The following is a 13,839-nucleotide window of genomic DNA, read 5'->3' as shown; positions in this document are numbered from 1 at the left end:
GTGTGAGGTATGGGTATTGTTTCATTTTTTTGCATATGGACATTCAGTTTTGCCAGCACCATTTGTTAAAAAGACCTTCTTTTCCTCATTTGATGGATGGACTTTGGGCCTTTGTCAAAGACCAGGTGATGGTAGGTGGATAGATTTACATCTGGGCTCTCAATTCTGTTCCATTGGTCAATGAGTCTGTTCTTGTACAGTACTAGGCTGTTTTGACTACTGTAGCTGTATAGTAGATTCTGAGGTCAGGTAGTGCGTGTCCTCCTACTTTATTCTTCTTCTTTAATAGTGCTTTACATTCTGGGGCTTCTTCCTTTTCCGTATAAAGTTAGCGATTAGTTTTTCTATCTCTTTAAAGAATGTTGTTGGTATTTGGATTGGAATTGTATTGTATTTGTAGATTGCTTTGGATAGAAATGACAGTTTCACAGTGTTAAGGCTACCTATCTATGAGCATAGTATGTTTTTCCATTTATGTAGGTCTCTTTTGGTTTCGGAAACGCTGGTGGCATAGTGGTTAAGTGCTATGGCTGCTAACCAAGAGGTTGGCAGTTCGAATCCGCCAGGCGCTCCTTGGAAGCTCTATTGGGCAGTTCTACTCTGTCCTATAGGGTCACTATGAGTCGGAATCGACTTGATGGCAATGGGTTTGGATTGGGTTCTTTTGGTTTCTTTCAATAGTGTTTTGTAGTTTTCTTTGTATAGGTCTTTTATATCCCTGGTTATATTTATTCCTGTTTTTTTTTTTTTTAGGAGCTACTATAAGTGGTGTTGTTTTCCTGATTTCCTTTTCGTAGTTTTCTTTAATGGTGTATAGGAATTCAGCTGATTTTTGCATGTTGATCTTGTATCCTGCTACTCTGCTGAATCTATTAATTCCAGTGTTTTTCTTGTGGAGTCTTTTGGGTTATATATAGTATATCATCGGCAAATAGGGCAATTTTACTACTTCCTTACCAATTTGGATGCCCTTTATTTCTTTTTTTTGCCTTGTTGCCATAGCTAGGACTTCCAGCAAAATGTTAAATAGGAGTGGTGATAAAGGGCAACATTATCTTGTTCCTATTCTCAAGGGGAATGTTTTCAGTCTGTCTCCATTAAGAATGATGTTGACTCTTGGTTTTGTATACATGCCCTTTATTATGTTGAGGAATTTCCCTTCTATACCTATTTTATTGAGAGTTTTTATCAGGAATGGGTGTTGGGCTTTGTTGAATGCCTTTTCTGCAGTGATTGAGATGATCATGTGATTCTTTTCTTTATGTACAGGATTACATTTATTGATTTTCTATGTTGAACCATTCTTGCATACCTGGTATAAATCCCACTTGGTCAGACTGTATCATTTCTTTGATATGATGCTATTGGCAAGAATTTTGTTGAGAATTTTTGCATCTATATTCATGAGAGATATTGGTCTGTAATTTTCTTTTTTTGTGTCTTTGCCTGGTTTTGGTATCAGAGTTATGCTGGCTTCATAGGATGAATTCAGAAGTATCACTTCCTTTTCTATGTTCTGAAATAGTTTTAGTAGTAGTGACGTAAGCTCTTCTCTGAATGTCTGGTAGAATTCTCCAGTGAAGCTATCTGGGCTAGCACTTTTTTTTTGTTCTTGGGAGTTTTTTTCTTTTTTTTTTTTTAAATTACCTTTTCAATCTCTTCTCTTATTATGGGTCTGTCTAGATTTTCAACTTCAGTTTGTGTTACTTTGGGTAGGTAGTCTATTTCTAGAAATTTGCCCAGTTCCTCTAGGTTTTCAAAATTGTTGGAGTATAGTTTTTTATAGTACTCTGTTATGATCCTTTTTATTTCAATTGGGACTGTTGTAATGTCCCCATTTCATTTCTTATTTGTTTTTTTTGCATCCTCTACTGTTTTTCTTTCATCAGTTTGATCAGTGGTTTGTCAATTTTGTTGATCCTCTCAAAGGACCAACTTTAGGTTTTGTTGATTTTTTCTATCCTCTATTTCATATATTTCTGCTCTGATCTTTATTATTTCCTTTCCTCTGGTGGCTGTGGGCTTCTTTTGCTGTTCTCTATTTGTTCAAGTTGTGTAACTAAGGTTTTGATTTTGTCTCTTTTTTCTTTTTTGAGGTGTGCATCTATTGCTATAAGTTGACCTCTGAGCACTGCCTTTGCTGTGTCCCAGAGGTTTTGGTATGATGTGTTTACATTCTCATTTGATTCTAGGAATTTTTTTATTCCATCTTTGATTTCTTCTATTACCCAGTGGTCTTTAAGCAGGATATTATTGAGTTTCCATGTATTTGATTTTTTTCCCTTGCTCTTCCTGTTATTAATTTCTACTTTGATGGCATTGTGATCAGAGAAGATACTTTGTGTTATCTCAATGTTAGATTTTGTTGAAGCTTGCTTTGTGGCCTAAGATGTGGTCTATTCTGGAGAACATTCCATGTATGTTGGAAAAGAGTGTGTACTTTGCTTCCGTTGGGTGCCATATGTCTATGGGGTCAGGCTGGTTGATTGTAGCCTTTAGACCTTCAGTATCTTTGTTGAGTTTGTTTCTGTACTTTACCAAGAGTGGTGTGTTGAAGTCTCCTACTATTATTGTGGAACCATCAATTTCTCTTTTCAGTGCTGTTAAGACTCTGTTTTATGTATTTTGGAGCCCTGTCATTGGGTACGTAGGTATTTATTATAATTATGTCTTCATGGTGAATTGTCCCTTTAATCATTATATAATGCCCTTCTCTTTGTCTTTTATGGTGGATTTTGTTTTAAAGTCTATTTTATCTGAGATTAGTATTGCCACTCCTGCTCTTTTTGATAGCTGTTTGCTAGATATATTTTTTCCATCCTTTGATTTTTAATACATTTAGGTCTTTGTTTCTAAGGGTCGCTATAGGGTTGCTATGAGTCGGAATTGACTTGACAGCACTGGTTTTTACTGGGTCCCTTGTAGACAACATATTGATGGGTCCTATTTTTAAATCTATTCTGTCACTCTCTGCCTCTTTATGGGTGCCTTTAAGCCATTTACATTCAGTGTGATTATTGATAGGTATGAGTTTACTGCTGTCATTTTGCAGTGTTTTTTTTTTTTGTGGTGCTGATGGGAGAGAAGAAACCAACAATCAAACAAAGAAAAAAAATCAAAAAGAATAAAAACAACAACAACAAATATGGTGGTGGGGGTGCTGGTTGTTGGGGGTGGGTGGAATTGCGGTGGCAGCAAGCTGATGTCTCTCTCGCCAGGTGGCACTGCACAGCCAGCTAGGAAGGGGTGGAGGCAGCGCAGGGCCTAGGTGAGTGGAAGGAAGAAAAGCAGAAGGGGAAAGGTAAAGAAAAACAAAAAATATAGCACTGAGGGAGCTGGCCTGTGGGGCCAGAGCAGACCTGGGGAGGCCATGTGCCAGAGGCTCTCCAGCCAAGTGGTACACAGCCCACCAAGAAATTAAGGGTGGTGCACAGGACTGGGTGGATGGGAGAAAGGAAGGGAGAGAGAGAGAGAGAGAGAGAGAAGAAACAATAACAGACCAAAAAAAAAAAAAAAAAAAAGAAAAGAAAAACAACAATGGCAACATACAATAAAAACCAAGCAAACAATAAATAAATAAAATGGTGCTAAGGGAGCTGGTTGGTGATGACAGTACAGGCCCGGAAGGCCACACACGGTGACTCTCCAACTGAGCTGTGCAGCACAGCCCCTCCAGAAGTGGCAGGGGCAGAGCACAGGGCTGGGTGGGAGGAAGAAAGGAAAGGAGAAAGAGAGAAGAAACAGATAAAAAGAAAAAAAAAAAAAGGACAAAGCAAATAAACCAAAAAATCACAGCCCATCAAGAAAAGGAGTGTATGGCACATGGGCTAACTGGGCAGGAGAAAGGAAAGGAAGGAAGGGAGAAAAAGAAACAACAACAAAAAAAGCAAAGCAAACAAAATTACAAAGAAACAAAAAAACAAAAAATGGTGCAGAAGGGGCAGCTGGTGGGAGTGGGGTGGACTTTGGCAGCAATGATCTTGTGTCTCTCTGGCCGAACACCTGTGGCCCATTGGCAAGCAGCTGAGGCTGCATAAAGGGAAGAAGGATGGGGGGTGGGCAAACGTGTATCCCTGGTTACTGGGTGCTCTGTCTCATGTTGGGAGCTCTGTGAAGTTGCCTTCCCATATTCTCTGTCTGAGTTCTTTGGTGGCTGAAGCCCAAGACAGTGAATCTGGCCATGTTAGCTGGTATGGGGCCTCCACTGTGTAGCTCTCTTCATTCTCTGTCAGTTTTTTATTCCATTTAGTGCTTGATCGAGTTCTTTATTCCTTCTTTTGGTATTTAGGCTTCCAGGATTAATGTTTGTATCTGTTTTACTTAGTTTTTTGGGTCTTTGCTGTAGAGTGGTGGCATGGTGCTTCTGTCTATAGCACCACGTTGGCTCTGCCTCCAGTCTTGACCATTTTTCTTGCTCTCTATTAGTGGAAAATATTCAAGTTTTCCTTCTCTGACAGGTTTCCACCTTACACAGGTTTTACACAGGCTTTTCGGCTTTTGCAGGCTTTACTGTATAATTCACTTAGCCTTTATAGTTTCAATTTCTTTATTTAAAAAATTTTTCTTTACTGTTTTACATTGATTTGTGTTTGTTTTAAAAATGATGACATGTTTCAGAAATTCAGAAAGTAACAATATAGAACTATGTGTTCATGACCCAGCTTTTACTTCTATCAAATCCTAGAATTTTGTCACAGATTTTTTTAAGGTTTTTTTAAATTAACTTATTTTGTTCTTGTTGAGAACACATACAATAAAACACACACCAATAATTTCTACATGTATAGTTCAGCTACATTGATTCCATTCTTTGAGTTGTGCAACCATTCTGACTCTCCCTTTCTGAGGTGTTCCTCTCCCATTAATGTAAACTCACTGCCCCCCCAATCTTTTGAGTTGTTGTTGACACTTTGATCCCATACAGATAATTCTTAAAAGAGCATAATGCTCAAGGCAGACATTGTTTACTAGTTAAGCCAAATTATTATTTGGTTTTAAGAAGACTTCCGGGGATATTTTTGGTTTAAGTTTTAAAGATTATCTCAAGGCAATAGTTTCAGGGGCTCATCCAGCCTCCATAGTTCCAGAAAGTCTGGGGTCCATGAGAACTTGAAATTCTGTTATTTTCCCCCTTTTGATCAGAATTCTTCTATAGAATTTTTGAACAAAATGTGCAGTAATGGTAGCTGGGCACCATCCAGTTCTTCTGGTCTCATGGAAAAGGAGGCAGTTGTTCATGAGGCCATTAGCCACACATTCTATATCCTCCTTCTATTCCTGACTCTCCTTCTTCCTCTGTTCCTCCAGGCAAATAGAGACAAATTATTGTGCCTTGGATGGCCACCTGCAAGCTTTTAAGACCCCAGGCAGTATTCAATGAACTAGGAAGTAAAACAGAAGCACTAAACACGTCATTAGGCCAATTAACTGGAATGTCCCTTGAAACCATGACCCTAAACCTCCAAACCAAGGAACCAAATCCTATGAGGTCTTTGGTTATACATACATAAGTAGCCTCAGCGGCTACTTTTTTTTTTTTTCTGGTCATTGTAAATACATCTATCACACAACTTTTTCCAATTCAGCTTTTTACAGGTGCACAACTTATTGACAGCAATTACAGTAATTGGCTGTGCAACCCTACTCTTAATCAGTGCTATTTTTCCATTACCATTAACTCCCCTTTCCCCCTCCCTTCTGCTCTTGGTAGCTGCTAATAATCTTTGGTCTTATACATTTGCCTTTTCTTATCTTTTTATATAAGTGAGGTTGTACAGTATTTACGCTTTTGTGATTAACTTATTTCACTCAGCATAATGTCTTCAAGCTCCATCCATATTGTAGCATGTATCAAGACTTTGCTTCTCCTACTGGCTGAGCAGTATTCCACTGTATGTATGTACCACATTTTATTTATCCATCTACCTGCTGATGGGTATTTAAGTTATTTCTATCTTTTTGCTATTGTGAATAGTGCTACAATGAACATTGGTATACAAGTCTCTGAGTCTCTGCTTTCAAGCTTTTTGGGTATATACCTAGGAGTGGAATTTGTTTTTATTTAAAACATTTTTGATGGCATAAAATATTTGTTTTTTAGTTTTCTAAGAAGTGCTTGAAAAGTTTATAATAAAGGACAACATACAAAGCACCAATAAGCTATTTCTTAGGGCTTCTAGGTAAATACCAAAGTGGTAATACACTCATGAAATGTTTTTGAACTCAAAAAAGTTGGAGAACTATTTCCCTTGTAAACAGGACAAACTGCCATTAATATTATACTGAGATCTGAGTTTCCAATGCCTTTATTAATGAAAGGTCACAAGCTATTGGTTAAACGTACAATTTCTCATGTGAATGAATTGATTTTTGTTACGGAACATTTCAAATATGTAGAAGCTAAATTTGCATAAAACATACACTCTGTTAGATTCTGTCCTATCCAATATATTTCCAGGTCCCTGGCTGGCTCTCCAGCCTTTGCTTTTATCATTCTTTGTGTAAAACGCTATGTTCTAGGAATAACATGGAGTCTCTATTTCTGATGAAGTAAAAGAGCTGAACAGAAGATTTCAAAGGGCAACTCAAGAAGACAAAGTAAAGTATTGTAAAGACACATGCAAAGACCTGGAGATAGATAATTAAAAGAGTAGAGCACGTTCGGCATTTCTCAAGCTGAAAGAACTGAAGAAAAAATTCAAGCCTTGAGTTGAAATACTGAAGAATTCTACAGGGAAAATATTAAATGATGTAGGAGGCATCAAAAGAAGATGGAAGGAATACACAGGGTCAGTGTCCCAAAAAGAATTGGTCAATGTTCAGCCATTTCAGGAGGTAGCATATGATCAGGAACCGATGGTACTGAAGGAAGTCCAAGATGCACCGAAGGCATTGATGAAAAACAAGGCTCCAGGAATTGACAGAATACCAACTGAAATGCTTCAACAAAAGGATGCAGTGCTGGAGGTGCTTACTCATCTATGCCAAGAAATTTGGAAGACAGTTACCTGGCCAACCAACTGGAAGAGATATATATTTATTCCTATTCCCAAGAAAGGTGATCCAACCAAATTCAGAAATTATCAAGCAATATCATTAATATCACATGCAAGTAAATTTTTGCTGAAGTTCATTCAAAAGCAGCTGCAGCAGTATATCAACAGGGAGCTGCCAGAATTCTATTCAAGCCAGATTCAGAAGAGGACATGGAGCTAGGAATATCATTGCTGATGTTAGATGGATGGTGGCTGAAAGCAGAGAATACCAGAAAGATGTTTACCTGTGTTTTATTGACTGCAAAGGGATTTGACTGTGTGGATTATAACAAATTATGGCTATCAGTGCGAAGAATGGGAATTCCAGAACACTTAATTGTGCTCATGAGGAACCTGTACATAGATCAGGAGGCAGTCGTTCAAACAGAACAAGGGGATACAGAGTGGTTAAAGTCAGAATAAGTGTGTGTCAGGGTTTTATCCTTTCACCATACCTATTCAATGTGCATGCTGAGCAAACAATCTTAGAAGCTGGATTATTTGAAGAACGAGGCATCAGAATTGGAGGAAGACTCATTAACAACCCGAGATATGCAGATGACACAACCTTGCTTGCTGAAAGTGAAAAGGACTTGAAGCACATACTGATGAAGATCAAAGAGTACAGCCTTCAGTATGAATTACACCTCAACATAAAACAAAAATCCTCACAATTGGACCAATAAGCAATGTCATGATAAATGGAGAAATGATTGACGTTGTCAAGGATTTCATTTTACTTGGATCCACAATCAATGCTCACGGAAGCAGTAGTCAAGAAATCAAAAGATGCATTGCATTGGGCAAATCTGTTGCAAAAGACCTCTTTAAAGTGTTAAAAAGCAAAGATGTCATCTTGAAGACTAAGGTGTGCCTGACCCAAACCATGGTGTTTTCAATAGCCTCATATGCATGGGAAAGCTGGACGATGAATAAGGAAGACTGAAGAAGAATAGACACCTTTGAATTGTGGTGCTGGTGAAGAATATTGAATATACCATGGACTGCCAAAAGAACAAACAAATGTGCCTTGGAAGAAGTACAATCAGAATGCTCCTTGAAAGCAAGGATGGCGAGACTATGTCTCACATCCTTTGGGAATGTTATCAGGAGAAATCAATCCCTGGAGAAGGACATCATGCTTGGTAAAGTAAAGGACCAGATAAAAAGAGGAAGACCCTCAACAAGATGGATTGACAGTGGCTGCAACAATGGGCTCAAGCTTAACAGCGACTGTGAAGATGGTGCAGAACCGGGCAGTTTTTCGTTGTTATACACAGGGCCGCTATGGTCGCTGTGAGTTGGAACCAACTCGACGGCACCTAACAACTATTTCTTAGAGGCATCTCCCAAAATTGACCATTTGTACACTCTAAATAACTAAATAAGTCTAACCAATTTATGAATCATAACTGCCATGCTGAGCTTTAGTAGAAAGAAGTATAATACAGTCCTTTAATGAAAAACAAAACAACAAACAAAACCCTACCATTTGGTGTAAAATGCTGTAGCCTCTGTGAAAAAACAATTTGGTGTTTCCTCAAAAAGTTAAGCATAGAATTACCATATGATCCAGCAATTTCACTCCTAGGTATGTACCCAAAGTCTTGAAAGCAGGGATTCAAACAGATACTTGTACACCAATGTTCATTGCAGCATTATTCACAACAGTCAAAGGGTAGAAATATTATGGAATATTATGCTGCTATAAAGAGAAATGAAGTTCTGATACATGCTACAACATGGATGAACCTTGAAAACATTATCCTGAGTAAAATAAGTCAGAAATAAAAGGATAAATATTGTATGATCTCACATCCATGAAATATGCCGAATGTTATTGTTCTTAGGTGCTACAGAGTCGGTTCCAACTCACAGAGACCTTATGTAAAAAAGGCGGAAACACTGCCTGGTTCTGTGTCATCCCCACAATTGTTGTTATGTGGAATAGATAAAAAATTTATTAGTGGTTACCAGGGCCTGTGGAGAGGAAGGAATGAGGAGTTATTACTGAAGGGGTACTGATGAAAATCTTTTGGAAATGGATAGTGGTGATTGTTGCACAGCAGGGTAAATGTAATTAATGGCACTGAATTGTACACTTAAAAATGGTTAAAATGGGAATTTTTTTTGTTAAATATATTTTACCATAATCCAAAAACAAACAAAACAAAACAAAACAAATCCTACCTTTTCTTCTTTACAACACTTAACAAGAATTAGCTTATGGAAAGAACTCAATTCTGGATTCCAAATGTCTTGTCTCATGGCCTCATTTTCCAGAATCATGACCTGCTCTTCTGATTTTGTCTTACCATAGCCTTCCCAGTCCGGTGGGTTAATATAAGTCTCAAAAGACCCTGGAAACACAATTGAAAAAGATTCTTTATATTTGTTTTTTACTTTGAAATTAAATAAATGTATTTTTGGTAGCTTAAAAAATTGCTACATTTACTGTCAGTTTCAACCACAAATATAAATACGTTAATCTCCTACCCAACCAAATTCTAAAGAATTTAAAATTAGATCAGAAAAAAAAATCCAACAGCAAACCACTTTTACAAAGAGCAAAACTAAGACAAAATAACAGAAAGGATACATAAAAATACATCAAGTAAATGTGAGCATAACACCGAAGTGGTGAGAGTAATATTGGATAAATTAGAATTCAAGAAAAATACAATTCAATGGGACAAGCAGATCAAGTTATATTTATTAAAATAATAAAGAGACAATAAAATGACCTTATGTGTGCCAGATAATAGCATTAAAATACATGAAATAATCACTGTGGGAGGTAGAAGAAAACCTAGAAAAAAACCCCATGGTAGTGGTGGGAAGTAATACATAACTACCAGGCTAGGACTGATGAAGTAAATAGAAAATTCTGGCATAGGTAATTTGAACAATATAAATAAGTATCTTGACGTAAATTCAACTTCTGTCCCAATAGATAGAATACATCATTTACTGCCCACCTTCCATGCAACATTTATGAGGAATGGATTTGCGTCTTACATGAGGGTTAGGATCCTCGTTAGCCCTCACAACGCTTATAATGTGCAGCAAGAATTAGCATGGGAACTTCTGTAGGGACAGGGCACATGGTGTGCTGGAAGCCTCTCAGCAAGGTCACACAGCCAGTGTGTTCTTCAATGACGGAACAGGCTCCTTGGGTTGAACGTTAGGCAAAATAGTGGGTTGCATTTCAGAGCTGGAAAACTACTTTCTCCACCTAGTCTGCTGAAGTTCTTCTCTGAGGGTCTAACAATGGCAGTCAAAGAGCTGCTGACAGAAATTTTGTGACACTCAGATGAGGGCCCTGGAGTAGTGTGCTGCTCTGCAAGACTTCCAATTTCTGTATAGAAGACAGAGCTTCACATGATACGAGATCACAGGGCACACCACACCACAGTGCTTTTCAGCGGAAGGTGGCTACATTGCTCTGAGGACCAGGTAGCAGCACCATTTATTCCAAAAGGACTGCTTTTCTCCTGAGGTTTCATTATTTATTGTATAATCACTAGGACTTGGGCCAACAAGACAAGATCTAATCATGCATATTATAAATGATAAATCTCAACTAATAGGGCATGGAGCACTTGGAAACCTTCAAAGACAAAAGATTAAGGCAATTAGGAAGCTTTTGAACATAAGAATGACATTGGAATTACAATTAAACATCTCTTACAAAAATCTAAAGCTCACTTTTAGAACACAAGCACGAAATTTCACACATGTACAACCTTCACAATTCTTCAGGATTTAGAAAACAAACCGTGAAATTTAACAAATGAAATCAGGGAAGGTGTTTTAATTTAGTTTGCTGAAATTTTGAGTCCCAAGTAACGGATAAGATCGTATGGTGCCTTTTACGGAAAAGGAATGAATGATCCCCAGTATTACTTTGCTTTTCAGCCTCCACCCATTCCCTTTCTTTGGCTCTGTATGTATGAGGATCTATCTAGCACTTTCTGCTTTGGGTCTGTCTCTAACATGCCCATCTCTGGGCTTCTTCTGAGTGTTTTTCTTTTTGGGTTCACCTCTACCATTAGTTGTCCTGTCTAGCTGCTCCAGAATAGAGAAAATGTTTGAAATATATTTACTGAAGAACATTTTAATACTTCTAGTCTTTATTATCCTCACACATCTGTCAGCGTGTCATACTGTGGTGGCTTGTGTGTTGCTGTGATGTGAGAAGTTATGCCACTGGTATTTCAAATACCAGCAGGGTCACCCATGCTGGACAGGTTTCAGTGGAGTTTCCAGACTAAGACAGACTGTGAAGAAGGACCTGGAGGTCTACTTCTGAAGAAAAAATTAGCTAGTGAAAACCTTATGAATAGCAGCAGAACACTGTCTGATACAGTGCTGGAAGATGAGCCCCTCAGGTTGGAAGGCACTCTAAATGCTGCCTCCTCAAAGTAGAGTCAACCTTAAAGACGTGGATGGAGTCAAGCTTTCAGACCTTCATTTGCTGATGTGGCATGACTCAAAATGAGAAGAAACAGTTGCAAATATCCATTAATAATAAGAACCTGAAATGTAAAAAGTATGAATCTACGAAAATTAGAAATTGTCAAAAAAGAAATGAAACACATAAACATCGATATATTAGGCATTAATGAACTGAAATGGACTGGTATTGGCCACTTTGAATCAGACAATCAAATGGTCTATTATGTTGGGAATGACAAATTGAAGTGGAATGGCTTTGCATTCATTGTCAAAAAAAAATTTCAAGATCTATTGTGAAGTAAAATGCTGTCAGTGATAGGATAATATCCATACACCTACAAGGAAAAGCAGTTAATACCACTATTATCCACATTTACACACCAACCACTAAGGCCAAAGATGAAGAAATTGAAGATTTTTACCAACTTCTGCAGCCTGAAATTGATCAAACATGCAATCAAGATGCACTGATAAATGCTGATGATTGGAATGGGAAAGTTAGAAACAAAGTGGAAGGAAGAGTAGTTGGAAAATATGGCCTTGATGATGGAAACAACACCAGAGATCACATGATAGAGCTTTGCAAGACCAACGACTTCTTCATTGCAAATACCTTTTTTCACAACATAAACAGCAACTATAAATGTGGATCTTGCCAGATGGAATACACAGAAATCAAATCAACTACATCTGTGGAAAAGATGATGGAAAAGCTCAATATCATCAGTTAGAGCAAGGCCAAGGGATGACTATGGAATAGACCATCAATTGTTCACATGCAAGTTCACAGTGAAGCTGAAGAAAATTAGAGCAAGTCCACAAGAGCCAAATTACAGCCTTGAGTATGTCCCACCTGAATTTAGAGATCTTCTCAGAGTAGATTTAATGCACTGAACACAAATGTCTGAAGACCAAATGAGTTGTGAGATGACATCAAGAACATCATATATGAGAAAGCAGGAGGTCATTGAAAAGACCAAAAAGAAGGGAAAGACCAAAATGGATGTCAGAAGAGACTCTGAAACTTGCTCTTTGGGTGAAGAGTAGCCAAAGTGAAAGGCAGAAACGAAGTAAAAGAGCTAAACAGAAGATTTCAAAGGGTGGTCTGAGAAGACAAAGTAAAGTATTACAATGAAATATGCAAAGACCTGGAATTAGAAAACCAAAAGCGAAGAACATGCTTAGCATTTCTCAAGCTGAATGAACTGAAGAAAAAATTCAAGCCTCAAGTTGCAATATTGAAGAATTCTGCTGGGAAAATATTAAACGACACAGGAAGCATCAAATCAAGATGAAAAGAATACACAAGGTTACTGTACCAGAAAGAATTGGTTAACGTTCAGCCATTTTAAGAGGCAGCATATGATCAAGAACCAATGGTACTGAAGGAAGAAGTCCAAGCTGCACTGAAGGCATTGGCGAAAAGCTGGGCTCCAAGAATTGATGGAATACCAACTGAGTTGTTTCAACAAAAGGACGCAGCACTGGAGGTGCTCACTTGTCTATGCCAAGAAATATAAAGACAGCTCCCTGGCCAACTGGCTGGAATAGATCCATATTTGTGACCATTCCAAAGATAGATGATCCAACAGAATGTGGAAATTATAGAACAATATCATTAATATCACACACAAATAAAATTTTGCTGAAGATCATTCAAAAGCAGTTACAGTAGTACATCGACAGGGAACTGCCAGAAATTCATGCCAGATTCAGAAGAGGTCATTGAAGGAGGAATATCATTGCTAACGTCAGATGGATCTTGGCTGAAAGCAGACAATACCAGAAAGATGTTTACTTGTGTTTTATTGACTACACAAAGGCATTTGACTGTTTGGATTATAACAAATTATGGATAACAGTGCAAAGAATGGGAATTCCAGAACACTTAATTATGCTCATGAGGAACCTGTACATAGATCAAGAGGCAGTCGTTTGAACAGAACAAGGGGATATTGCAAAGTTTAAAGTCAAGAAAGATGTGCCTCAGGGTTGTATCCTTCCACCATACCTATTCAATCTGTATGCTGAGCAAATAAGCTGAGAAGCTGGACTAGATGAAGAAGAATGTGGCCTCAGGATTGGAGGAAGACTCATTAACAACCTGAGATATGTAGGTGACACAACCTTGCTGGCTGGAAGTGAAGAGGACTTGAAGTACTTACTAGTGAAGACCAAAGGCTACAGCCCTCAGTATGGATTACACTCCAACATAAAGAAAACAAAAATCCTCACAATTGGACCAGTAAGCAACATCATGATAAACATCATGATAAAGATTCAAGCTGTCAAGGATTTCATTTTACTTGGATCCACAATCAACAACCAGGGAAGCAGTAGTGGAATC

At 38.0% G+C, this 13,839-nt stretch overlaps 1 protein-coding gene across 1 annotated transcript in view; it reads right to left on the bottom strand.

Annotated features, from left to right (window-relative positions):
• Window positions 1-13,839, bottom strand: part of DNAH6 (dynein axonemal heavy chain 6) — a 302,643-nt gene that overhangs the window by 58,256 nt on the left and 230,548 nt on the right. Inside the window, exon 63 of the mRNA XM_064268785.1 lies at window positions 9,225-9,394. Within this exon, the coding sequence (XP_064124855.1) occupies window positions 9,225-9,394 (170 nt within the window). The remainder of the gene's footprint in view (window positions 1-9,224; window positions 9,395-13,839) is intronic.

This window comes from Loxodonta africana, chromosome 15, assembly GCF_030014295.1.
Source record: "Loxodonta africana isolate mLoxAfr1 chromosome 15, mLoxAfr1.hap2, whole genome shotgun sequence".
Taxonomy (NCBI): Eukaryota; Metazoa; Chordata; class Mammalia; order Proboscidea; family Elephantidae; genus Loxodonta; species Loxodonta africana.
The sequence above is the reverse complement of the archived record's forward strand: the minus strand, read 5'-3'. Positions and strand labels throughout refer to the sequence as shown.